Raw genomic sequence first — 27,877 nt, 5'->3', positions numbered from 1 at the left:
TGGATTTGCACCATGTTTACCATTGGCATAGGCTGGTCGGCCTCAGGGAGACCGATCTGATAGAGGTCGTTGACGTGGCTGCGCTTGGCTTGGTCAACGAAAAGATGGTGCATGGCGTCCCGACAGATCGAACCTACACCCACTAGCCCAAAAGAATAGGGCTTCAGTATGTTCTTCGTCGGGAGAGGGAGTGATCGACGTTGAATGGTATGCCCTTGTAGAGTTGCCGTGATCACCAGATCAAAATCTAGCCGCCTTGAATGATGTGGCCGAGCAGGTCGCCCGGTTGCAGTGGCTTGGTGATCTTGGAGTACGGGAAATTCATCGCTTGCTCTAGATTGATCTAAGACCGAATCCACGCGGAGCTGACATTCCGCTAAGCGGTCTATGACATGATCAATGGATGCGGCCAGATCATCATTGCTGATGGATCTCCTAACCCAGCAGCGATGCGTCGGGATCGGAGATGTCGTTGTAGACGTTGGCACGATCGCCGCCGGGTGATTCTGCACCGCCTCCACGATTTCCTCGATGCCGTTGGCGCCGATGACCCAGGTCATAGATCGGGTCGTGAAGGTCTGACCTGGCTCATGAAGGATCATGGAGCTCGGAAAGCGGTTCATCTGGCTCACCATGGAATCAGCATGCATAGCCCCTACCTAGCGCGCCACTATCGATGAAATCTGATCGAAAGTCAACCATGGGGTATACCCACGGTAGTAGATGAATCAGTGGAGGTGTGCGTAATAGGAACCGAATGGTAACAGGAACACAAGACACAAGATTTATACAGGTTCAGGCCGTCAGCATGACGTAAAACCCTACATCCTGTGCTCTGTTATTTTGTATTGATTGTATATCAGATTCGATATATCTCGTATAGGGGACCCTGCTCCTCCTTATATACTCTAGAGGGGTAGGGTTACAGGAACAATATCCTATTTGGTATTATACAATAAATCATATCTTTTTGTAGCTTTGCGGTGCACGCCTACCAGTATCGTACGCCGCACGCCTTGATTTTATGGCCTAGGCCACCTTTGATGGTACGGCTCATGTCTTATCTTGTGGGTACTGGTGTTATATTCCCACAGTAATACTTCTCACAATCCAGTTGTCTTGCAATAGTTCCGGTGTCTTTCAAGACAGTCAGGTAGTGACTACCTCTCAAAAGATTTCAGAGCAGCACAAAGGTGGTTGGACTTGCTAGCAGGGTAATCTATAATCTATTACATGGACCTTTTTCGTGACAGTGTATTTCTATTTGCTTCTTTCTCTAATTTCTAAACTATAGGTCTCCCTTGATTTCCTATTCTATAGCTACCAATGAGTATTAGTCTGTTCGGATGGTGCTGATACGATCGTATACGATCGTGGATTATTACTGCTGGCTGGTTTGGTGTGAGAGAAAAATACTGTTCTGACTAAAAATTTACGATCGTTTATGACCAAACGAACATGTTATATACCTTTTGCGCACTTCTTATCTTGGTCAACTTATGCCATAAGCAATAACCCAATTCCCTGTCGTTGATTGTAAATTCTCCAATCTCCCTGGTTTGCAAGATAGAATCATATTTTAGTGCTTCATTTTTCCATGTTCACCGGTTTTAATGTGCATACTTTGGTCTTTGTAGCACAGGTTCAACCCCATTTTTCCATCAACACCTGTGAATTCTGAACAGATTCCTCCATCCGGCGCGACGATCACTTCTTTACCACATTACTTCATCGTGGACCACAAGCCTCAACATCCGATCGGATGCCATAAAGAATCGGACCCTCCTATGCACCACATCATGTCGACATCATTTGTATCATATGCCTAGCTATATATGATATCTACGTCCTGTACATATGATTCCGTCATGATATCCTCTCGTGGCGTCTGTATCATATACGCAGCCACATGTAACATATATACATCCTTTAGGTGTGTATGCATCAATGTACCCTACTTACATACATCACCACTGTATGCAACATGTGTATGTTACCTGTATAAACCTAGAAATACTCGCTTGCGCTCGCGCGCAGGAGCACGCTCTTTGTACTAAGTATTAGACTACCCACAATGTGAGTCAGAAGCGATGCCGAAACATGGAAAAGTGACTCTTGGCATCGGGTAGTGCCATTGTGTGAAGCGATGCCGAGGCCTTATTTAATTGGATGAAATTTAGAAATTTGGCTATCGTAGTATTTTCATTTTTATTTGGTAATTAGTATTCAATCATGGATTAATTAGGTTCAAAACGTTCGTCTCGCGATTTACAACCAAACTGTGCAATTAGTTTTTTTTTCTCGTCTACCTTTAATGCTCCATGCACGTATCGCAAGATTTGATGTGATGGTTACTATAGTATTTTTTGAGAAAACTTTTTGGAACTAAACAAGACCCTAGTTAAAAAACATTGGCATCGAGGAATCTACCTGCATCGATGCTGAGGAATAAAATAATATTTCAAAGCCGGCGTTTGCTGCTTGCTCATGCATAGGAAATGAAGATGATGCTCTGACATTGGTCCCTACGAGCACATGTATGTCGATGATGAACACTGATGTTGGAGTATTTTTTCAGCATCGGCTGTGATAGTTTTCTCAGCCTCGACTACGCTGTGGGTAGTCTTACGGTTGGCGCTTAGACTGTGCGATTTGCGAGGACCACTTTATATATTTCATGTAAATATAAACAAAACTAAATACAAGTAGCAGCCGTGGCCCAGCACACCTACAAAAGAAACCCCATCTTCTTACGTTTCAACCCTCAATGCACCGAAGGAGTTTACAGTAGTACTAGCCACTATTTTCATGTGGAAAAAGAGTCGTGGCAAACTAGCCTCACAAGTCCCGTCTGGTCCTCGCCCAGTGCCGGCCTTAGCGGTGGGCACAAGGTGCGACGGTTGAGGGCCCAAGCTCACGTATATAAATTTTTAGGTCTTATAGTTTATTAGGCATTAGTAAACTAATGAGAAGAGAGACATAGAACTGGTCAGGCGACTAAAAAAGACAACATCGGTATTTCTTTCCTAATTTCCTTTCTCCACGGCACTCGGGTAGAGAGGAGGCGAGGAGTCACCCTGCACACAGCATACTCTGATCGTGAGTTCGCGACGTGCGCTTTACACACGCGCAGTTGACGAGCCGCGCCACCGCGAAGAGCTAGACTACCGGAGACACGGACACGGCGCATGAGGACGGCGACCAGGCATGGCTCCACGATGATGACATCTTGATTCTTGGCTTCTTACGAATTGCGATCACCGATCAGTTGTTTAGGCCCAAGGTATTTTTTTCCTTTTTATTTTTAATCCAAATTAATTATTTGTATAATATTTCAGACTTCTAGTACTTTGTACCCATATAGCCATATTCTTCTTCTAATTTAGGTGTTAGAATTTTAGAATGTTACCTAAAAAGCATTTGCCATGAGTGAGAAAAGAAAACGAATATATTGCTTTTTTAATCTACATTGTTCCTCGATAATTATCATACATCTACAAATATATTGCTTAATCTATATTGTTCCTCGGTAATTACCAAACATGTTAAATTAAAAATATGTTATTGAATTTGCTTTCGTTTTGCAAGTAAAATTAGTGCCTATATATTATAAAATTTTATACATAGTCAAGAGGGGCCGTTGCAACGAGATCGCCATAAGACCCTTAAAATCCTAGACCGGCACTGTCCACGCCGTGAAAATGTCCAATCAAGCATGCTGTCCGGCCCGGCGGCCCCCGCGCCAATCATCATAGTCCTATTTGCTCCTATGACTGAACTAGTGAACTAACAACTAGTCCGTGACTAGTGGACTAAGAATTAGTCTACCTGTTTGGATACTTAGGGATTAAAAATTAGTCAACTACTTGTTAGTTCTATGGATCCAAACAGGGCTTAGATCACTCATGTGGAGTCCAACAAAATTGAATTTTTCATTTTATAATTTTTATATGATTTACTATGATTTTCAAAGATTTAGACGAAATAAATAAAAATGAAAAAGACAAAATCGCCTTTGAAAACCGCTTATAACCGGTTAGAGAGGTAAAACAAATGGTTTTAAAAGTCTAGGGAGTTGGTTACCCAGTTTTAAAGTTTAGGGAGTAAAATCAGACTTTCACAAAAGTTAAAAGAGGTAATGTGGATTTTTTCAATAATACAGTAACTAAAGCCCACTCGTGTAAGGCCCATTATATGACTGCCTAGTCCATTTAAGTTGCCTATGCCCAAGAGCTTCTGGTCACCTGTATATTATAAAAAAAGCGCCTCTCCTAGCCCAGTAGATATGTATGACCTTGCATCTTCTATGGTTCCGCTCGTCGGTCTCAGGCAACATGAGGTGTGATTGGTTGTCCCGAGGGCGTATATTGGAGGCGTAGTAACAGTGAGCCAGTGACATGATAAAACTATTATTTAGTTGCTAAATAAAAACGGATGATTGTAATGATCTTGTGCCGTCATATGAAATATCGTTGTGTACTCCTTCCAAAGTATCTGTCGTTTACATTTTCTGAGAAATAACTTTCACAAAATATATATTAAAAAATATTAATATTTATGATACATAATTGATATTATTGGAAAGATATTTAAATCTAGTTTTTTAATAAATTTATTTAGAGATATAAATGTTACACGTATTTTTCTACAAATCGAGTCAAATTTACGGCACGAAAACCAAAAACGATAGACAGGACAGAGAGAGTAGGTGTTTTGTTTACAGCAGAGGGGAAGCTAGCCAAAATAATCAGCAGGGTCTTTAACATTACAAACTAGGACAATACAAAACTTTCATGCAGGTTTTATTCAAGGTACTGGCTAAGGCTCTGGGCACCATTGCAGGGACTTGAGGATCAACTGGAGTTCTAGATTCTGGCTTACCGAAACTTGGACCTCATTTTGTAGAGCTCCTAACAGCTCCATCTTCTATGACACATCACTGTTGATGATACTGTTCACAGTTGCTATTTTTCTCTTTTCTCTCTCCTCTCACAGAGTCAGGGCTTCACCTGTTCCCGCTAGCTCTGTAAGAGGAGATAAAAAAGTTCTTGTGCATGAACAGTGAATGCGCCGTACAAGCTGGAGCCGAGATGGGAGCTTAGGGCCTCTTTGGCAGGGCTCCGGCTCCGGCTCCCGCACCTGTCGCCCGCCCATGGGCCGATAGGTGTCTGGGAAGCCGGAGCCACGGAGCCCGAAAAACGAGCTTCTCCGGCTCCGGCAGTGTCTGTGAGAGAGGAAAGGAGGAGAGAGAAAAACAGCTCCGGTGAACAGTAGCTCCTTGTCGGCCTGTGAGCGGCCGACAGGTGAACAGGGGTGCGAGCCGGAGCCGCCGGAGCGCAGTCAAAGAGGGCCTCAACCAGACGGGGTCTTGGCCGTAGCTATGCAATTTTTTGCCTTCCGTGAATAGCTGTTTTTTAGGTTTGGTCAATAATGTCAAACTCTGTTCGTAATGTTTCTAGAGCTTCTGTGGGTTGAGTTTATAGCTGCGGCCATCTCTCTATCATAGTTTTGGACTGATGTTCTATCTAAAAAAAACAAAACAGTAATTTTCCTTCGATTTTGATAATCCTTCGTCAGGGTCGGCGGACCCCGGCAAAGTGACCCAACTCCGCCCCGGCCATCCTTTCAGGATCAACTATATTCTTTTATCATGGGCTGCTGGTGGGCACGTGATGATGGGCCTTATCTGATCTGCTTTTGGCTTTGGGCCTCGTTTAGATTGCAACTTTTTTCAACCTGATAAATAGTATCACTTTCGTTTTATTTGGTAAATATTGTCCAATCGTGGACCAACTAGGCTCAAAAGATTCATCTTGTGATTTCCAACTAAACTGTGTAATTAGTTTTTTTTTACCTACATTTAATACTCTATGCAAGCGGCTAAAAATTGATGTGACGAAGAGAATGAAAAAACTTGGAAGTTTGATGGGATCTAAACAAGGCCTTGTTTGCCTGCGTCTCTGCGCCCAATGCCCTGTTCGCGCTCCGAAACCTTCCAGATCTGACTCACACCCTCTGCCCCCAAGAGGCCAAGACCAAGACCATATCTTCTCTTGAAAATGCGCATTTGCCGCGCCAGCACACTCAAAAACTCAGAACAAAAACACGACCATTGGAAGTTGGAACAAAATAACGCTGGTGCATCAGGACTGGTACAGCATACAAGAATGCCCGCAGTAGCAAGGCTATCGGGTCTGAGTGACAGGCCCCACTAATCGCGTGGGATCTCCGTCATTAGGCCAGTTAATCGGTTGGTAATTTTAGTTGCACCTGTTTAGTTCTCTCCCAGAATGCCAAAATTTTCAAGATTTCTCGTCACATCGAATCTTTGGACACATACATGAAGCATTAAATATAAATAAAAAATAAAACTAATTACACAGTTTAGACGAAATCCACGAGACAAATCTTTTAAGCCTAATTAAACTATGATTGGACATCAATTACCAAATAACAACGAAAATGCTACAATGACGTTTTTCAAAAGGGATTCATGATTGACATGGCATGGCATGCCACCCTACCTAGGAATCCTCACTCTAGGGCTATCTTCGACCACAACAATACTTAAAATATAAGACCCGTTTATTCTTTAGATAGCCGTAAAAGATAAATTTTTAGGAAAGATGATATCCATATTTCGATGGTATCTCTCACACAATTAAAAAATAGATCTTCCGATAGGCTGAGTTTGGATCTGTTGCTATCTAGCAGTCTGTTTATTTAGTCGTGGCTTGTTGTAAACAATAGTTAATTTCTAGCTGCAACAGTATTTTTCTATTTTCTAGCTCGTTGTAAACGATATAGTAAATTTCCAGACGAAACGGTATTTTTTTAACACAATCCACCCACCCGGCGGTACTTCTTCACAGTACTTCTTCACGGTCCATTCACGATCCAGCAACGATGGTTCGAGTGTTCTCGATGGAGACAGTCTGAGCAGGAGTAGCTCACTATGGAGCACGCAGATCTGGCTGGTAGCATTCCAGATTCAGCAACGGGGCACTACTAATAAAATAAAATACCTAGCCTAGTGGGTAGAAGAACAATGCATTCCAGATTCGGAGCACAGCAGAGCAGGGCAACAATGGCGGCCGGGACTGGTGTGGATCTACATCTAGGGGCACTTGGGCCCTCCTTCCTTGGTCTTCCAGTTGTTGTAGCAGGGGCAGGCGCCCTTGTTGCCGTAGAAGCCCGGCGGCACGCAGAGGCACTTGGCGCAGCACTTGTTGCAGAAGGTGAGGCAGGCCTTGGCGTACTGCGTCTGCGAGCACCGCGACGCGCACTTGGGCGAGCACTCCCAGGGCTTCAGGTTGCCGCCACCACTGGCGCCGCCGCCGCCGCCACCGCCGCGGCCCTTCTTCCCCTGCTGCCGCGGACCTGCAGACTGAGGAGCGAATCGCCCGATTAGTCGGCAAGCTTTGTACGTACACGAATGCAGAATGTGGCCGACTCTTGAGAGGCTAGAGCAGCTAGCGCGCTTACCACGGGGAAGGCGACGGCTGCGAGGAGCAGGAATGCGAGCACCAGGATGGAGACGACCTTGCTCGGCATCGCTCGTCCTCGTTGGCCTCCTCCTGTGCCTGAGCCTGACCAAAGTCCAAAGGTGAGGAGAACCTGTTGAAAGCGAGAGATGTTTGGGAGGGAGGGCGTCTGGTTCCGCCCCGCTGCGTTTATATGGCCGACGAGGCGAGGAGAGCAAAGATGGAGCGGCAGTGGACGGTGGTGGTGGTGGCACCGTAGTACTACCACGGTAGGAGGGCGGAGAGGTGAGGCCAGTTATGGAAGCGTACGGCGCGGCCAGGACAGGCCCGGCCCGGCATGTGCGGCGCCAGCGGGTGCGGAGGGAAAGGCTGCCGAGCTATATGCCCCGTCACGCTGGCAGCTCCGCTTTTCTGGCGCCCCTGCGTGGTTGCGTGGTTGGGCTCGTGAGCCACCACCACCAGTACACCACCACGGGCTCCATCCAGTCCAGGACCCGTGTCGACCGACCACCATTACTTGCTCACCTGCCTGCCTGCTAAACCAAAACCGGTCCTACGATTGCGTTGTGATTAGCGACAGCTGCCTGTACTGGTAGCACAGCATGCGGTTAGATTCTTTTCAGGATGCGGTCGTATATTCTAATCACCGTTGTAGCTGCACTAGATTGCTGGGCTGCCAGGGGCACATGGCCTGATGACACCGGGCCAGGTTGGTTTTTGGGCTGGTTTGAACTGGCTGGTGCTGATTTATTGTGAGAGAAAAATATTGTTGGCTGACTGATTTGGACTGACTGAAACCAATAAACAACAGGCTGGGACTTGCAGTACCTAGGAGACTTGCAGTACCTAGGTCCCCGTTCTCGGGCGGGAGAAGAAGGGGAGAAAAAAGTCCGCAGGCTAGTAGTACTGCTTGTCGTGAAACAGAAAGTAGCAGCGCACATGCCCAACAAGTCGTCGAGACATGGGGCAATTCAAATTAGGCCACAACGACACTACTGTATCGTCATGGCTGTCGCTCCCGTTTAGAGCAAAGCTCTGAAATTGTGCTCAACTTCAAACTTGCGGGAACAATGGTCGGCCCTCTTTATTTCGCTGAAATTTGGCTTATGCTGATTTGTTGCGAGAGAAAAACGTTGTTCGTTCGCTGAAAAGTAAGCGAGCGAAGCGATGGCTCTAGTCACCTCGATGTTGTTTCAGTACTTTAACACTTTCTGCTGCTTGACCAGATGATCAGAGCTCCAAGAAGCAGGGCCTTGTTTAGATTGCAAATTTTTACAATCTGGACACTGTAGCACGTTTTATTTGTATTTGACAAACTTTGTCCGATCATGGACTAACTAGGCTCAAAAGATTCGTCTCGTGATTTACAACTAAACTATACAATTAGTTACTTTTTTTACCTACATTTAATGCTCCATATATACGTCTAAAAATTGATGTGATAGAAAGAAAAAGAAAAAACTTGGAACTTTGAGCCAATCTAAACACAGCCCAAGAATACTAGAATTGACAAAAACTGCCATGCTAGCCAGTTTCGCGGCAGATAGCCCGGACGGAGCCCCAGCTGCGGACTGCCCGAAGCAGATCCCGCCGATTTTCGGAAGGCACTTGCTCCACAGGAAAAAAACGTTGCTGCTCTGGCAAGTGGCACGGCCGATCCTGCCTCCCCATCTTAGCCGTCGCCTCGCCTCGCCGCCGAGTCGTGACCGCACGGCGTCGTCGTCCACGATCCGGCGATACCATCGCCCATTGGCCCATTGCCTTTAGGAGTACGAGTACTCTTTAGCGGCATTCGCATGTGAGCACCGCTGCAACGCTGCGCCTCGCACATGGTCATGCTGGCGACCAGGCCTGGAACGCCGTGGTGCTTGTAGCCTGGCTGCGGGCCGCTAGCAGTGGCAATGTACCATCATGATGGAGCTTGTTTCACCGATCAAGCTTTATTACAAATGGAAAGTAACTGTAACGTATTCTTTCGGTGTAACGTGTGATGAATTTTTTTTGAAAAATAATATTGTTTCATTAATTAATTACAGATCTAGAAGCCGTAGTAATAAAATTGCATATTTAGGTGACAATCGACCAGGAGGTGATAGGAGTCCAATCGGTCTTTCACTGTCCTCAAATAAAACAATTTCTAAAAAATCCGTGCTAGTTTTTTTTTTGAAAAAGGAATATATTAATATCCTAGATTCTGCATCGACTAATGCATATGACTGTTCATTGAGTTTGACTAACTATAGAAAGAGTAACAACATATGACATAAAATAAACGTGTTATGAAAATATATTTTATGATAAATCTAATAATACTAATTTGATACCATAAATTTAACGTTTTCTTTAGTAATTTGGTTAAAGTTTATAAAGTTTGACTTAAGATAACTCTAGAAATCAATTTATTCAGGGACAAAGGGAATACATATGTATCAGCATGGATTGCCGACACAAGATCGCCACATGGTACAGGCCTCGACCACGTCGGTGTGAACATTGCCAATAGGGCAATCGACATTCTAGGGCAAGATGGTCGTGCGGTAGAAGGCAGCAACGCAACACGAATGTACTCCCTCCGTGCCAAATTAAATGACGTTATAGGACTCGGCACATCTACCAAGAACAAAAAGAAAAGACTAAAATACCTCTATCATCACTTTGTTCTCTCTCCTACGCTTCTCCTTTCTCCATCTAGATCCATTGAGGTACTCCTCTAGCTGTGCTCGCCGATGCGCCTGTCGTGGCCTCGTCGACCTGGGCGAGCGTGCCTCCCCCTCACTGGCGCATGGGCCACGCCCGCGGCCTCATCGTCCTGAGTGAGGGCGCCTCCACCTCGCTGGCACCTGGGCAGCGCCCGTAGTGAGGTCGACCTGGGCGCGAGGCCACGCTTGCTTCCTCGTCGACCTAGGCGAGTGTGCCACCCCCTCATCGGCGCAGGCGTGGCCTCATCGACCTAGTGAAAGGTCATAATGGCTAGAGGGGTGTGAATAGTCTATTAAAAAATCTACAACAACACTAAGCCAAGTGGTTAGATAAATATAAGGCGAAGCGAATATTGCGCTAGACTACTAAAAATGCAAACCACTTACCAATAATTCTAGTCAATTATGATCACCAAGCACTCAAGGGCTATGTCACTATTTTCTACACTAGTTGAGCTAGCTAGGAACTAATTACAACTAAGAAGCTAAGCTACACAACTAGCAACAACTACGACAAGCTCTACACAAGGTAAGAACACAAAGTAATACAAGAGAGTGGTAGAGAAGATATACCGCCGTGCCAAGTGATCAATAAATGAATATCAAAGAATACCAAGGAAACAATGATGACACAATCAATTTTTCCTCTGAGGTTCACTTGCTTGCCGGCAAGCTTGTCCTCGTTGTGGCGATTCACTCACTTGTAGGTTCACGCGCTAATAGGCATCACACGCCTAACCCGCAATCGGGTGCCGCACAACCAACACAAGATGAGGATCCACAAGCCACGCATAATCCACTAGAGTTGTCTTTGGTGCTCTGCCGAGGAAGGCACAAGAACCCCTCACAATCATAATGATCGGAGCCGGAGACAATCACCTTCCTCCGCTCGACGATCCACCAATCACCGGGTCATCTATGTGTCGGCAAACACCAAGAGTAACAAAATCTCCACTAGCCCAAATCGCCCAACTAGTGCCACAAGATGCTAGAACACTAAGCAATGCACTAGAGGCTCTCCAATCTCACTCAAGATGATGAAATTAAGTGTGCATGTGAGTAGAGTGGTGTAGCTTGCTCACAATTTGAAATCTCAACACTTTAGGGTTCCAAGAGAATGGCCATGGCTAGCCAAGGGGGCTATTTATAAGCCCCACCACAAAATAGAGCCGTAACCCCTTGGAGGTAGTTTCTACGAGGGCACCGGACATGGCGGTGCCCCTCCCTACGGTCACTTTCTAACGCACCGGACAGGGTGGCGGTGGCACCGCCCAAGGGGTGGTGATGACCACCCAGCCATCCCCCTGAAAACACCAGTCTTTAGAAAAATACGGTAGTGCACCGCCCTTAGGTCAGCGGTGCCCACGGCGGTGACAAACCTCGTATCCCCCAATCTCTAGATAAAGCGGCGGTGGCACCGCCCTACTGTTGGCGGTTCTTAACTCACATTTCTACCACCAACATTAAAATAAAATAAAATAAATATGATTGCCAAAACTTAGAATTAGGGTTTACAACTCACATTTTCCATGAGTTTTGGTATATACATGTTTTGCAGGCACAAGTATGAAAATTCAGCAAAATGCACAATCAAGAAGGCGGATTCAAGCAAAACAAAAGCAAAACCCAACCAAACTTCAAAATTGGGCTAGAACATCAGCACAACAGAGGCCCAAGACCAGCTAGGAGCCCACACGCCGAAGGCAATGGCTAGGTGAGCAGCCCAGGGTACGGCCGCACCCCTGGTGCGCCCGCACCACCCCTAGCTTTGCCTGGCCCCACCTTCCTTTAGCGGTGCATTCAATGCCCTAGGAGGCGGTTGCATGCGGTGTTTCCTAAAGTATCTAAGCAAACCGACCATCTTCAAGCTATAAAGGAGCCCCCCTCCTCACATTTAAGATCATCATACACTTTAGAGAAGAAGGAGGGCTACACACATTTCATTTGCTTCTAGCTAGACTAGTTAGGGAGTGAGAGAGGGAAAGAGTTAGAGGAATAGCAGAGTAATGGTGCCCTCTACTTCTTGTACTCGACGAGCCTAGTACATCGGGTGGAAGGAGTGCCAGGTTTGTCAGCTCCCCTCTACACTTGTACCTCTACAAACGTCGTGCTACTTGTAGTAAGACGTTTGTGTGCATCTTTTGGTTTGATAACTTAAGTAAAAGTTATCATTGTTACTACTTACTTGCGGGTTCATCGTCCGTCCTCACGAGGGGGAAGTTCTTGGCCAACACTAGAGTAGTAGTGGTTAGCATAGATGTGGTGTTTAAGCTACACATTACCTTCATTTGCCTTGTATCCCACGGTTAAGGGGTAGGCGACAGGTGGTGACAGCCATGTCCATCCTTTGTAATCCCCCATGTTCGGATATGGCATAGAGCCGTAGACCGGCATTGACTAGCAGACTAGTTGCAACCCGATGCCCGAAGTAAGTCTATGGTAGCAAAGTTATCTTCGCTTAAGGTTTCTGCCCTTAGAAGAACCTCACTACCCGAGTTATCCTTCATCTTGTTCTCCTTGGTAAACTAGCCAAGAGACTACTTACACTACCGTTCCTTTGGGAAAATACGATACCCTGAATACTTCTAGGTGAAGTGCTACAACAGTACTTCCGTGCGCTTGTGGACTTTTCTGCTTATGTTAAGCACCAACAAGCATTCTGGCGCCGTTGCCAGGGAACGGTTGTCGTTTTAGTCTCCGAACCTAGTTTGCCCTTGTATCCTTTGTTTTTACCTTTCTTTTCTTTTTACTCTTTTCCAATGGAGCAACCTACCATTCAAAACATTTATGCTCCTAAGGGCAAGTTTGTTGAACCACCACAATCCTTGAAGCCAATCACAACTTCTAGTTATGAGCTTCGCCCTGGCTTTATAGCCATGGTTCAGGAACAAGCCTTCTTGTGGTTGGATTATGAAAACCCCTACCATCACTTAAGGGAGTTTGAGCAGCTCCATGCTTGCCTGACCATTTCAGGTATGTCACAAGAAACACTTCGATGGAAGTTGTTTCCTTTCTCACTTGATGAGAGGGCGAAACAATGGTACGCCCACAATGTAGGGAAGGTAGCTAATGATTGGGAAGAACTAAGGAACAAATTATGTCTTGCATTCTTCGCTATATCCTGAATCGCTGCCCTACGACAAGAGACACTCAACTTCCAACAAAAAGAGAAGGAAACTATAGGTGCAGTTTGGGACAGATTCTCAATTTTAACAAGATCTGGCCTAGACTTGTTGAGAGCTATAGTTTGGTTTTGGTGAATTGATGAAACCCTAAGTGCTAACCTAGTTCATCTAAGTGATCATGAGATAGGTAGCATTATTCCAAGTGGTGAAGCAACGGTGAAAATCATGATGATGGTGATGCCATGGTGATGATCAAGTGCTTGGACTTGGAAAAGAAGAAAGAGACAAACAAAAAGCTCAAGACAAAGGTGAAATTGATAGGAGCTTTTCGGTTTAGTGATCGAGACACTTAGCGAGTGTGATCACATTTAGGATCGATAGCCATACTATTAAGAGGGCTGAAACTCATATTGAAATGCGGTTATCAAAGTGCCACTAGATGCTCTAACTTATTGCATATGCATTTAGGATCTAGTGGAGTGCTAACACCCTTGAAAACATTTGTGAAAATATGAAACACATGTGCACTAGGTGGTACACTTGGTGGTTGGCATATTTGAGCAAGGGTGGAGAAGTTGGTGAAGTGAAGGAGGTGATAGTCACTGAAAAACAGTGATCAGATGCCGGTCACGTGGTGACCAGACTTGGGGGAGCAGCGTTCGGTCATTTATAAAATTAGTGGTGTGCTTGGGCTACTCTCAGCCTAAGACCGAACACAGGTGACTGGACTCTGGCTGAACAATGTTCAGCATCTGGTCCTGCTGATGTGGCGGTGTGTAAAGAAGAGGAGGAGGAGCGGACACACCATCACGTCCGGTCATGGTGGACTGGACGCGTCCGGTCAAAAAATGGCTCTGGTGCCAGACTAGAAACGATCAGACTCCAGTGATGGAGCGTCCGGTCAGCTCGTGTTTCACTGGACAGAGTAGCCAATGGCTCTATTCGTTGGGGCTCTCTATTTAAGCCCCATGGCCGGCTCAAGCTCACTCTCTTGGCCATTTGCATTGACATAGCAACCTTGTGAGCTTAGCCAAAGCCCTCTCACTCATCTCCATCATTGATTCATCATCTTTGTAAGATTGGGAGTGAATCCAAGTGCATTGCTTGTGTGTTTGCATCTAGAGGCACTTGGTGTTCATGTTTTGCTGCGGGATTCACTCATTACTCTTGGTGGTTGCCACCACCTAGATGGCTTGGAGCGGCGAGGATCGTCGAGCGAAGGTTGGTGATTGTCTCCAGCTTCGATCATGGTGATTGTGAGGGGTTCTTGACCTTTCCTCGGTGGAGAGCCAAAAGGTACTCTAGTGGATTGCTCATGGCTTGTGTGATCCTCATCTTGTGTTGGTTGTGTGGCACCCTATTGAGGGTTTGGCGTGTGATGCCAATTAGCGCGTGAACCTCTAAGTGAGTGAATCACCACAATGAGGACTAGCTTGCCGACAAGCAAGTGAACCTTAGTAAAAAAATCATTATGTCATCATTTGATTCTGTGGTGATTGGTCTTAATTGGTATTCATTCTTGTGATTGATTGGTTCATTCCTCAATTCGGTGGTATAACCATCTTGCTCTCCCTCTTTACATTACTGCAAACTAGTTGTCAAGCTCTTTAGTGTAGCTAGTCATGAGAGATTGTTAGTTTGGTTAGTGTGGCTCTTTAGTTAGCCTTTGAGAGCACACTAACTTAGTGTAGTGACATAGCCATTGTGTGGATAGAGACTATATAAACTAGAATTGTGGTAGGTGGCTTGCATTTTTAGTAGGCTAGCGCAACACTCGCTTCGCCTCATATTTGTCTAATCGGTTTGCTAAGTGTTGTTGTAGAAATTTTTAAAGACTATTCACCCCCCTCTAGCCATTAGGACCTTTCAAGTGGTATCGGAGCTGAGGTCACCATGATTTGAGGCTTAACAACCTTTAGTGTCAAAATGGCTCAAATCAACAACACCAAGAAGTCACCCCAATTTGATGGCACAAATTATCCATATTGGAAGTCAAAGATGACCACACATATCAAGTCAATCAATTGAAGGGTGTGGAAGGTGGTAGAAACCAAAATTGAGATTGCTGATCTAGAGAATTCCACCATGGCTGAAGAAATACTTCTCCAAAACAATGACATTGCTCTAAGTGCCATTCATGATGCAATTGATGAGAGAACATTTGAGCAAATCAAGAATATTGACATGGCTCATGAGGCTTGGAAGAAGTTGGAAGAATTGTTTGAGGGCACCAAGGCAATAAAGGGTGCAAAGGTATACATTCTCAAGGAGAAATTTTCTAGCTTCAAGATGAAGGAAGATGAGAGTGTGCCGAACATGTTCCATCGAATGGAAGTGCTTGTCAATGATCTCAAAGCACTTGGTGAGAAGGTGGAGGACAAGGACTTCTCTCATAAGTTCTTGAGATTCTTACCTGCAAGATTTGGCATGTTGGTCACCTTGCTGTGAGTGACACCAAACCAAATCTTAGGAGATATCATGACCGATGATGCTTATAGATATGATGATGAGAAGGAAAAAAAGAGGGAGAAGAAAGATGACAAGAAGGATGACAAGAAGAAGAGTGTGGCATTCAAGGCCACATCATCCAAGGGCAAGGCAAAGAAAGAATCATCAAGTGAAGATGAAGACTTGAGCTTTGATGAGATGGATGATGAGAAGATGGCTCTCTTTGTCAAGAGATTTGGCAAGTTCATGATGAAGAAGGGCTACCATGCTAGAAGAAAGAAGTCTTCATCCAAGAACAAGGAAGAGTCAAGAAGGTGCTTCAATTGTGGAAGCAAGGATCATCTTGTTGCTCAATGCCCATAAATAGCGATAATGATGATGACAACAAGAAGAGCAAGAAGGACAAGAAGGAAAAGAAAGAGGAGAAGGACAAGATGACCATCAATAAGAAGAAGGGTGGTTCATATGTGGTCACTTGGGATAGTGATGCTTCCTCAAGTGATGATGATGATAGTGATGATGACAAGACCACCAAGAAGAAGGCTCTTACAAGCATTGCTATCAATGAGAAACCTTCTCTCTTCAACACTCCATCATGCTTCATGGCTAAGGCCACTAAGGTACAAACTTGTGATGAGGAATATGATAATGAAAATAAAAATGAAAGTGATAGTGATGATGATGAACCAAATAAGGATGAACTACTTGACATGCTAGATGATGTTAAAGAACACTTTGACATTAAGAGAAGAGAATGCAAAAGCTTACGTAAGGAACTAAAAGCCCTTAAGCATGCCTTTGGTTAGCTTAATGCATCTCATGAGAGGCTAAAGGAAGCCCATGAGAAGCTTGGCAAGGCTCACAAGAAGCTTGAAAAAGCTCTTTCCTCTTTACTTAATGAGCAAAATGAGAAGGAGCATGTTGTAACATGTGACAAAGGCTTAACTTATGATATAATTGATGAATCATTCTATAAGCCTATCATTGTTGCTCCCACTAACCCTTCTTGTAGTACATATACTACTACCTCATCTAGTAGTGATGGTTTCACTTATGATGCCTCACTAATGGTTGAGATGAGACCCTCAAGAAGAAGGTCAATGAGCTTGCTTGCGCCTTAAGGCAAAGCCTATAGTGGTGAGGACCACTTGCTTATGTGCTTGGGTAGCCAAAGAGCTTCTCTCTACAAAGAGGGATTGGGTTATACCTCCAAGAAAGGCAAGGCGGCCTTTGCTCCTCACACAACTAGCTTTATAAAGAACAATGGTCGGTTTTGCACTAGTTGCAAGCAAGTTGGTCATATAGAACAAAAGTGCATGAACAAGAAGTCACAAGCTAATGTATCCTCAATTAAGATTAATTCTTTCTATATGCTTACTAAGGGTACAAATGGTGTGAAAGCTAAGTTCATTGGTACACCATGGATGAGCTCAAAGAAGAAAGCCATTTGGGTGCCAAAGAGCTTGGTCACTAACCTTCAAGGACCCAAGCAAGTTTGGATACCTAAAAAGAATTGATCTTCTTTTATAGGTCAATTACAAAGCTAGAGGAAGGTATTGGGTTCTTGATAGTGGGTGCACTCAACACATGATTGATGATGTAAGAATGTTCAACTCAATCAACACCAATGGCAATGATGGTTATGATAGTATTATATTTGGTGACAATGGCAAAGGCAAGGTCAAGGGCTTCGTAAGATTACAATATCCAATGAAATGAGCATTTCTAATGTGTTGTTTGTTGAGAGCTTGAACTACAATTTGCTATTCATGGCTCAATTGTGTGATCTTAGATTCAAATACATATTTAGGGTAGATGATGTAGAAATCATAAGTATAGATGGCTCTTACTTGATCTTCAAAGGCTTTAGATATGAGAATCTATACTTGGTTGATTTCAATAATAGTGAAGCTCAATTGTCAACATGTTTGTTCACTAAGTCTAGCATGGGTCAGTTATGGCATAGAAGGCTTGGTCATGTTGGATTGAAACAATTGAATAGATTGGTTAAGCATGACTTGGTTAGAGGCTTGAAAGATGTTGTGTTTGAGAAGGATAAGCTTTGTAGCTCTTGTTAAGACGACAAACAAGTTGGAAACACCCATCCTAAGAAAAGCATGATGAGAACTAGTAAAGCATTTGAGTTATTGTATATGGACTTGTTTGGGCCAACTCAATACACTAGCATTGGTTGTAACAAATATGACTTTATGATAGTGGATAATTATACTAGATACACTTGGGTATTCTTTCTAGTGGACAAAAGTGATGTGTTTGCAACATTCAAATCATTTATCAAGGGCATTCACAATGAGTTTGAAACAACCATCAAGAGAGTTAGAAGTGACAATAGTAGTGAGTTCAAGAACACTAGAATTGATGAGTTGTGTGATGAATTTGGAATTAGACATAAATTCTCAGCCAAGTATACTCCTTAATCAAATGGTCTTGTTGAGAGAAAGAATAGAATACTCATTGATATGGCAAGGTCTAGACTTAGTGAGTATACTGTGAGTCAATCTTTTTGGGCCGAAGCTATCAACACGGTTTGCTATTGTAGCAACCGTCTCTATTGTCACCCATTAAAAGAGAAGACACCATATGAGCTCTTGAATGGTAGAAAGCCTAATATTGTATATTTTTCGGGTGTTTAGTTGCAAATGCTATATCATGAAGAAAGGCACTAGATTGGACAAGTTTGACAAGAAATATGATGAAGGATTCCTACTTGGATACTCAACTACTAGCGAAGTATATAGAGTTTGGAATTTGGATAGTGGTACTCTTGAGGAAGTTCATGATGTTGAATTTGATGAAACCAAGGGTTCCTAAGATGAGAATGAGAACTTAGAAGATGTTAGAGGCATTCAACTTTCAAAAGCCATGAAGAACATGGATGCTGGTGAATTGAGGCGTAGGCAAATGAATGATGATGAAGATGATCAAGTGCAAGTGCTCTCTAACACAAATTTGCAAGATGATACAAATCAGGCTAGTACAAATGGATCTCATGACAATGAACAAAATCAAGTGGCAAGCACATCATCTCAATCCATTGATCAAGCAAGTGCAAGCAATCAAGTTCTAATACTCCGACCAACCAATATTGCAAGGGATCATCCATTGGACACTATCATTGGTGATATTTCAAGAGGTGTGCAAACTAGATTAAGATTGGCTTCATTTATGAGCATTTGTCATTTATGTCATCTATTGAACCAAAGAAGATAGATAAAGCATTGAAGGATGTTGATTGGGTGAATGCTATGCATGAAGAATTGAATAACTTCACAAGAAATCAAGTATGGGAATTAGTAGAGAGACCAAAGAGACACAATGTGATTAGAACCAAATGGGTCTTTAGAAACAAGCAAGATCAAGATAGGATAGTTGTAAGGAACAAATCAAGATTGGTAGCACATGGATATACATAAGTTGAAGGTCTTGGCTTTGGAGAAACATATGCCCCGGTTGCTAGATTGGAAGCTATTAGAATCTTATTAGCCTATGCTTATGCCTACAACATCAAGCTCTATCAAATGGATGTCACGAGTACATTTCTCAATGGTTACATCAATGAAGAAGTATATGTTGAGCAACCTCCCAGTTTTGAAGATGACAAGAAGCCCGACCATGTGTACAAGTTGAAGAAGACATTGTATGTATTGAAGCAAGCATGTAGAGCATGATATGAGAGATTGAGGGACTTTCTGTAACACCCTAAAATTTGAATATCTAGAAATGGACCTAAAAAGATTTAATTTGGAATTTTTGTGCACATGAAATATAGGAAAATAAATTTTTTTCATTAAATTAAAAGTCATCATAAGGTAGCAACATGTTTGAGCATACATGCCATTGCATTTGATTTATTTGGTTGAGTGGTTTTGAGTAAAAATTCAAATTGGTTAAAATTGGTTTTGCAAATGAAATTAAAAATGGCTTTGAAATAAAAGAAAAGAAATTAGAAAGTGAAAGAATTTAAAAAGTTATTCTCAAAAAACTCACCCAAAATTGGTTCATTTATGTTTGAAATAAAAAGTGTATTTTAAATCATATTTATACTCGATTCATTTGTTTTGAATTAGGAAAAGAAATTGGATTTGGAAAAAATAAATAAAGAATAAAAACCTCCTCTCTCATTTTGGCCCGAAGGCCCACACTGACTCTTCCCACGGCCCGCTCCTTTCCTCCTCTCCTCAGCCCAGCTCATCGCCTGGCCCAGTCCCGTGCCTCTCCCTTCTTCCCTTCCTTTCCTCTTGCGCACTGCCTTCCTGCTCGGCGTCCCGCTCCGTGCCCTTCCTCCCTTCCTCCTTCTCCCGCACCGGCCTGCTTCATCGCCCACGCGCGCGCCCGCCCGCAGCCCACCAACGCGACCTGCTCAGTGCGCCCGCTTCGGCCTTCACCACGACCATGTCACACCCATACGAGCCCGCTCCTTCTCCCTCACTGTGATGCGGGACCCGCCTATCAGTGCCCATGCTCCTTTGCTTCCCCGTGCCTTCTTTCCTTTCTTCCTCGCCGACGATGGCGCTACCACCTATGGCAAGTCACTGCCATCGCGCATGCAAGGTAGGTGACCAAATCCGCCCGCCTCTTGCTCCCCTTCCTTCTACCGTAGCATCCGCCACCTACAAAACCCGAACTAGACCCCCTTCCTCTCTCCTTTTCCCCCCTTCATGCTCGAGCTCACTCACTGCCGCCTCATAGGCCCGCTGCTTCAGTGCCTAATTGATGACGCCGACGCACCCATGAGCTCTGCCATGTTCCCCATAGCCATAGGTATCACCAATTTCACATTTTGGCCTTGATTTGCTTGGATTCACCCTCATCATGCTGTGCTTTCTCTCTCCAGTCACCGCCGCCGTCGACTTGGCCTTCAAAACCCTTCCCGGAAGCCGCGCTCCCCTCCTACTGACTCGTGGTGAGCTCCTCATTCTCCCCATGTCCCTATTCCATCGAATGGTGCTCTAGAATGCCATAACGGCGAGCTCTCGAGCTGCCGGCCATGGCGCCACCGTAGGGCCATCGCCCCGACGTGCTTTCCTCGCTGTACTTTTTGGTCGTAATGGATTCACATAGATGCGCTCATCATTTCCGTGCAGTCAGTTTGCTCTGGGGAGGTCCCGAACGCCGTACCGACGTGTGTCGTGGTGCATGACTCACCGCCGGCCATGGCGGGCTCGCCGGAGGTGCAGGGCAGTGGCGGGGGAGCCTTCCGTTCGCTAGCACCATCAGATGCGAGGTGGATGGCCAAGATCGCGTACCCCTTTGGGGTTACGTAATCGGTCCACCATGGACCCATGGACCTGGCCCATGGTGCCACGTCAGCGTGTGCCCACATACGCGTGGTGCACCGCGCTAGTCCGTGCGCGCCACATGGCTACCCAGTCAGTAGCTATGGTCAACACCCGGTCAGCCACGCACATTTTTTTAGAAAAAGCCCCTCGGTTTCCAATGAATTAACCTGCAGTCTAAATCAGTTCAAATGAATTGTTTTTTAGTCCTGTTTTTATTCACTTTAGACCCTGTATTTTCTAGTAATAGTACGCACAGTCCAGTAACCATGTAAATTCATATTTTTATTGTTTTAATTCAAAAATAAGTTTAGAAATGCCATTGCACCTTATTTCATGCGTAACTTTTGCATTTTAAGTCCGATTTGACCTGTTCGAATTGCGTTAGGACCGTATTTATATTTTCTACATATTTATACTATTGGTAGGCATGTTTTTAATATTTAAAATTCATGGATAGATTTAATCTATTATTTAACTAAAGAAAAACTTGTTTAAAACATAACTTATTCAATTTAACTATGAAATAGTCTGTTCAAATTGCGTTGGATTCATAACGATGTGACCTATGCATTAGTATCGATGTTTTCTATGTCAAAATCTCTAGAATTTCATGGTTTAAATCCCAACTTGAATAATAATTATGTCACTAGATTTATAAATAAAATGTAATAAATTCCACTTTGATTTTTTAAAACCAAATATAAGTTTGACTTAGTTTAACTTATGTATTTTCTCTGAAATATCATTACATGCTTTTATATAATAAAATAAATAAAGCTTATGGTTTTTTGTTTTATAAGCATAATCTTCTGGTAGATGTATCTTTTCAACCGTAGCTCCGATTAGCGTGCTTCCCGCGTCTATGTGTTCGTAGCGATACAAGGAAAGGATTCATTTTGGTACCCCTACATTAAGGAACTTGACCGACATCGAGGAAGGGGGCAGCTAGCTGTTGAATCACCACTTCTATGGACTGAAAGTGAACTAGATTACCTTACTACAAGCCCCTTGAAGGTTAGTGGTTTTACTCTGTTGTATCTCAATTCTCAATATAACATTATTTCTTTTTTATGTTGAAGGATTACTCAATATTCTGTAAGAACATTAATATCCTAACATAGATGATATGTTTGCAGGATGAAGTTGTTGCTAGAGATGAGGCAATAAGGAGAGAGTATAATGAGCTTGACACATTGTGGTTTATGGCAGGTTGTGGCAGAACCTCCTAAGTTATAGGGCCCACATGCACCTGTCACTGTCCGACGACCTTTGACATTTATGCATATGTTTCCAATAACTTAAAAAGACTATCGGGTGTCCTCGGGGAACCCCGAATCATCCACGATTTCCGAGCAGGATCACGTTACAGAGTTATTGCAGTATTACAACATTTATTCAACTATCAAAACCAGAGTAAAAACAGCGGAAGTCTTACGGTAATATAGTTTACAAACTAGTTGTTTCAAACCTTACAAACTAAGTTTGATAATTATTACAAACCATAGTAGTAGTGGAGTGGCATAAATAACATATACTTAACACACAAAATAAACATCCTGCCCAAGGATCACACATTTACTTCTCATCGTCAGAATGAACGATAGTCATGCAGCACGATCCAAAACAGATCTGCTCATGAGGCTCACCTGCAACAAGGGGTCAATGAACCCTAAGTACAAAAGTACTCAACAAGACTTATCCGAAATATTAACTGATAAACTCAGTAATGCAGGCTCAGGGATTCAAGGTATAGCTTTAACAATGATCAAAGTTCTTTTGCGTAAAAGCTCTTTTAACAACATTCTTTATATAGAAAACTTCTCAAGAATTATATACAAAGCTGACACGATCCGCACTGAGATCATGAGACTTCATATCCAACACCTTCACAAGCCTTATTCAAGTTTCGGTTATTAATTCTACGATGATGAACAGTGAGTTGAGTCTCCTTAACCGAGGAGCAACGACGATTCGAACCGATTAAACCCAGCTGGGAATTCCAGACCACACGACATATGCAGGTCCCTGACCTACATATACCAACCTATCCTCGGATCCCCTAAAACAAGAACGGGTTCGCGCCACCCGAGAACACAGTACTCCACCATTCCAGCCCATGGCCACGTGGGTACACGCTATTCCCGCCATCTCTCCACTCCCAGTGCGCGAGTAGCCATTCTCGTAATAGAATTGCCAAGTTCAGGCTTACCGGAGTATGTGGTTAGTACTACAAATTCTCACCTCATGCAATTCAACAACGAACGTGTCTTAATCGACACAGGCGGAAAGACCGTGCTCACAAGACCTCCATGTCTTGTGGCTCACACACACCGAGTCCGCCCGGTCTAAATTTATTACTCCACATTCCCATATCACATGCTAACATAGTTAACCAATGTTCCGTTTAAACTTGCAGGTGGCAGGTAGTCACCCGACTTTCCTCGTTCTACGCATAGCTAAGCAAGGCTAGGTATACACGAGTTTAAAATTGGTAATATGGTAAATATGGAATAACAAGGGTGGTAATGCACCAATTAGGCTCTTACTTAACTCCTAATCACTTAATGCAGTAACAGAAAGCAAAAGCGAAATTAATTTATAAAACACAAGGTAGGGTTGTATGCATCCGGGGCTTGCCTTCGTTGATGGAAAAGTCCGGCTCCTGCGACGTTACACAAGGATTCGATCCGACCTCAACAGACAGATTAACCTCCTCGACAACTTAATTAACTACCACGTTCTCACCTTCGTTCACTACACGTAATAACAATGCCATGTTTAACATGATGCGGAATTCGAAACATGATGCTCGATGATGGATGAAAAATTAATAATTTGAATACAACTTTCCTTCGCGGTACAGTTGCAAGTCAAACAAACTAAATCTTTTTCGTAACACATACATCAACTGCCAAGGATCATTAACAACAAATGACCCAAGGTCATCACTCAATCCAAAATTCCAAACCAAAACCTAAATCATTAAAGGTTACTATTCGCTTTTATGAATTAATTATTTAATTCAAAATTATGAAATAAATCAACTTATTCCAATTGAGCTCAAAATTTTAGTACATGTTCATTACATGTTAACTAAGTGTCAAAACAAATTTCATAATTTTTGGATAAATAAATAAGCCTAGAAAAATCCTGGAAATCCATTTATGAATAAATTGAGCAATTTTTATCACATTTAAAAATTACTGAAAACACTATTTCATATTTTTCTTAAATACTATACATCTCAGAGAAGTCACACAAAAATTTTTATAATTTTTGGAGCTCTAAATAAATCTACACAAAAATAACAAAAATAGACACTATTCATTCAAATCTGAAAATAGAAAAATCCATTTAAACGCTGAGTCACTGACATCGGACCCCACATATCATCACCTACCTCCCGCGTGTTGACTACGACGACGACGGCGCTGACCGGCGCAAACTCACCGACGGTGAGTCCAAAGGCGACAGTCAAGGTACCAAAATGACCACATCATCACGGCGCATCGACTGAAGGCACTAGCTAGACAAATTACTACGAGTTACGAGCTTGGCGTCGGCCATGGCGGACGCGGTGGCTCGGCGACGTTACGCCGGTGACAGGAGTATGGTAACAGTTAATCAAAGGGCACAGGAAGCATCAGGAGCTCACCACGAACACTACAGAGCAGAAAGCAAGGCTGGAGAAGCAGCGTAGACGCGGGTCGACGTGAACAGCAACGGCGGCGGAGCAAGGATCGTCGGTGACGGTGTGCCGGCGACTGCAGTGGATAAAACGGCCAATCAACAGTGAAATGAGCACTACGGCATCGAGACGAAGCTAAAGGTACACCAATCAAGGGCAACGGCTCACCAACGGGCTCTAGCCACGGAGATGCGCATGCGACGGTGAGGTTACCGTCCGCGAGGAAGAAGGCGATGAAACTCGAGTTCCCGGTGAAGACAAGCCAAATTGGTGGGTCAGATGGACGCGCAAGGTTCAGGCGGAGCTAGGACTAGCTTATCAGCGATGGTGGAGCACGACAACGACGGCACGGGCTCGCCGGAGTGGAGCAGCGGCGACGGGAAAAACAGAGAACGAAGAAAGAAGAACGGCGGCGGCTCCAGAGCTTTATAGGGCAGCCAAGGAAGCGCAAGGAAGCCACGACGAAGCCTTCAGCGCGCCAACACGACGCCCAGACGGCCACGCGCGCGACTGGAAGCAGGCCGAAGCTCGCGCGGCGGTGTAGCGCAAGCGGTGAACACTGTTCACAGTAATTACAAGTTTGCCATTTGCCAAATTTCACAAATTACTCTCAAATTTTCATAACAACTCAAAAATCTCCAAAAACAAAAGTTGTTCAAAATCAAAAGTTCTACAACTTTGCTTTTATAACCATCTCCTAATTCGGTCTAGATTTTGAAATGAACTTTTGAATTTGAATAGGGAAATTTAACGAATTACGCCTTTTTGAATTACTCAAAATTTTTCTAAACAACTTGAAAAACTCCAAAGATAAACTTTGCTTAACTAGTCAAGCCCTACACTTTTGCTTTAAGGCTCAACCCCAAAATATGCTTAGATTTTAAGATTTTCAGGGTAGGGTTTACATGTTGAAAAGCGGGGTTTTCTCGAAAAATTCAAAATCCATACAAATATTGAACTTGAGTCAAACAATACAATTAAACATTCATTACACAATTGTAAACTTGTTTTAGTAAATATACATCAAAGTTTTCACCAAATGCCAGATGCTTTGCAATGCATATAATGACATGTCAGATTTTAATATTTAAACACCCGAGGTGTTACACAGGTTCACTATTTTAGGTATTCATTGATCCTCCAAGCATATTTTCTTTCTAGGATTGGCTATATCATCAACTGATCCTCTTTCTCACAGTGATGATTGTTTTGCAGCAATATCCTTTTGAGTATGTATCAGCTTGATGTATCTCACAGATGGTCTAATGTAGATTGTTCTAGGCTTAGTGCTAGTGGTAGCACTATTTTAAATCCACACAACCTGATGTATCAGCTTGAGTATGTATCTAGAGGAAATAAATGAGATGGTGAGCTTATCTATATGAGCTACTGTAAACTTTTGATCAAATTTGTGAAGCTGCTTGTATTTATTGAAGTTAGAGTCCTTGTTGTATGATGGTGAATGAACTTTGTCAAGCTCAGTGTGAGATTCTTAATAATTGTTGACAGTTTAGTTTTTTATTTTTTTAACCATTTCAAACTATCTCATTGGATCATATGTCGGTGAAGCTAAATGTGCCATCACATAGTCTGTCGATAAAAGTGGTAACCGATTATCTGTCACTAAAGAGTAGCAGCGGGCTGACAGTCGCTATAAATATTTAGGGCAGCCGACTGTCTATCGCTAAAAGTACTGTTTGACGCTAAAGATGTTTAGTGACAGGATTTACAGCGTTTGCAGAAGTCTGCCACTATAACTTTTTAGCATCAGATTGTCTATCGTTGTAGTAGGTTTTAGCGTCAGACCATCCATCGCTAATCTTAGTGTTGTGGTGTAGTGGAAGTAGCACTAACTGGTAATGATGATGTCCAGGCAGTTCAGAGCTCATCTGAGCAAGTTCAAGGTACCACTACTAATCAAATGCAAAACTATCCTGGATCATCAGTGTAGTATGTGCAACAGCCGATGGGGCAAGTTCAGAATCAAATGGTTAATTTTGGCACATCAGGACAAATATTGTCGTTGGCTCAAAAATAGCACCATCAGTTCAAAGGATTCATAGAGATACAGATCCCAACATCTACAACCAGAGACTTCAAGCAACAAATCAGCAAAGGACCTAATAGATAGAGATTCCATAAGGATATCATTATGGAATAGATTACAATATCCTTCATATGATTCCAAATCCAGGGTATCAAGGTACCTAAAATTTTAATCCACAGATGGGTCAACAAATGCAGAGAAACCTAGATTCAAATGCTGATGAGTTGTTGCTTAGAGTGACCGAGTTGATGAAGAATTAGTTCGGTTTGAAACCAAAAGGGCAGACCTTTTCATACAAATGTCTATATCCAGAGTGGTATGATTTGGTCGCTCTTCCTACAAATTATAGGCTCTTGGAGTTTGCTAAGTTCACTGGCCAAGATAGCACAAGTACCATAGAACATGTCAGTCGGTATCTTACACAGTTGGACGAAGCATCCATTGAAGAGGCTCATCGAGTTTGTTTCTTCTCCTTGTACCTGTTAGGACCAGTCTTTACTTGGTTTTCTTTGTTGCCAGTTAATTCCATTGCCAATTGGGCTGACCTAAAGGAGAAGTTTCATACATATTTCTATACTGGGACAGGAGAAAAGAAAATCACAGATTTGATGACCATAAGGCAGAGAACTAATGAATCGGGTTCTGAGTTTCTTCAGAGGTTTCGAGAGACTAGAAATTTGTGCTTTTCATTGAATCTAACTGATGATTAGCTAGCTGCTTTAGCTGTTCAAGGAATGTTGCCAACATGGAGGGAGAAGCTGCTTGGGCAAGAGTTTGACAATTTAAGTTAGTTGGCTCAACGAGTGGCAGCACTTAATAGCTAATTCCAGAATATGCACAGAGATACCTGATTCTAGAAGAGTGCCGTAATTGTTGAAGCCTATAATCTATATTCAGTCGATGACGGTGATGAGGACGATGAAGAATAAGAGATTGCTACGGTCGAATGGAATTGGGGTAAGAAGACAGTGATGGTGCCAAATCCTTGGGGAAAAGGGGTTCAAGAGAGCTATGATTTCGACGTCACAAAATCAGACAAGCTCTTTGATTTCTTGCTTGAGAGAGGATAGATCAAGTTGCCCACCA

General features: G+C 43.4%; 1 protein-coding gene across 1 annotated transcript; it reads right to left on the bottom strand.

Annotated features, from left to right (window-relative positions):
• Positions 1-6,568: 6,568 nt before the first annotated feature.
• LOC136522275 (gibberellin-regulated protein 5-like) lies at positions 6,569-7,825 on the bottom strand. The gene is made up of 2 exons (XM_066516104.1): positions 7,486-7,825; positions 6,569-7,387 (listed from the first exon to the last, which is right to left on the bottom strand). The coding sequence occupies exons 1-2, from the start codon at positions 7,552-7,554 to the stop codon at positions 7,118-7,120; spliced, it is 339 nt and encodes a 112-aa protein (XP_066372201.1). The 5' UTR covers positions 7,555-7,825; the 3' UTR covers positions 6,569-7,117.
• Between the last annotated feature and the right edge of the window lie 20,052 nt (positions 7,826-27,877).

This window comes from Miscanthus floridulus, chromosome 18, assembly GCF_019320115.1.
Source record: "Miscanthus floridulus cultivar M001 chromosome 18, ASM1932011v1, whole genome shotgun sequence".
In the NCBI taxonomy this organism is placed as follows: domain Eukaryota; kingdom Viridiplantae; phylum Streptophyta; class Magnoliopsida; order Poales; family Poaceae; genus Miscanthus; species Miscanthus floridulus.
The sequence above is the reverse complement of the archived record's forward strand: the minus strand, read 5'-3'. Positions and strand labels throughout refer to the sequence as shown.

Coding starts and splice junctions, on each gene's coding strand:
- LOC136522275 (XM_066516104.1), bottom strand. CDS start 7,554: ATGCCGAGCAAGGTCGTCTCCATCCTGGTGCTCGCATTCCTGCTCCTC. Junction 7,388..7,485: donor CAGCCGTCGCCTTCCCCGTG/GTAAGCGCGCTA, acceptor TTCGCTCCTCAG/TCTGCAGGTCCGCGGCAGCA.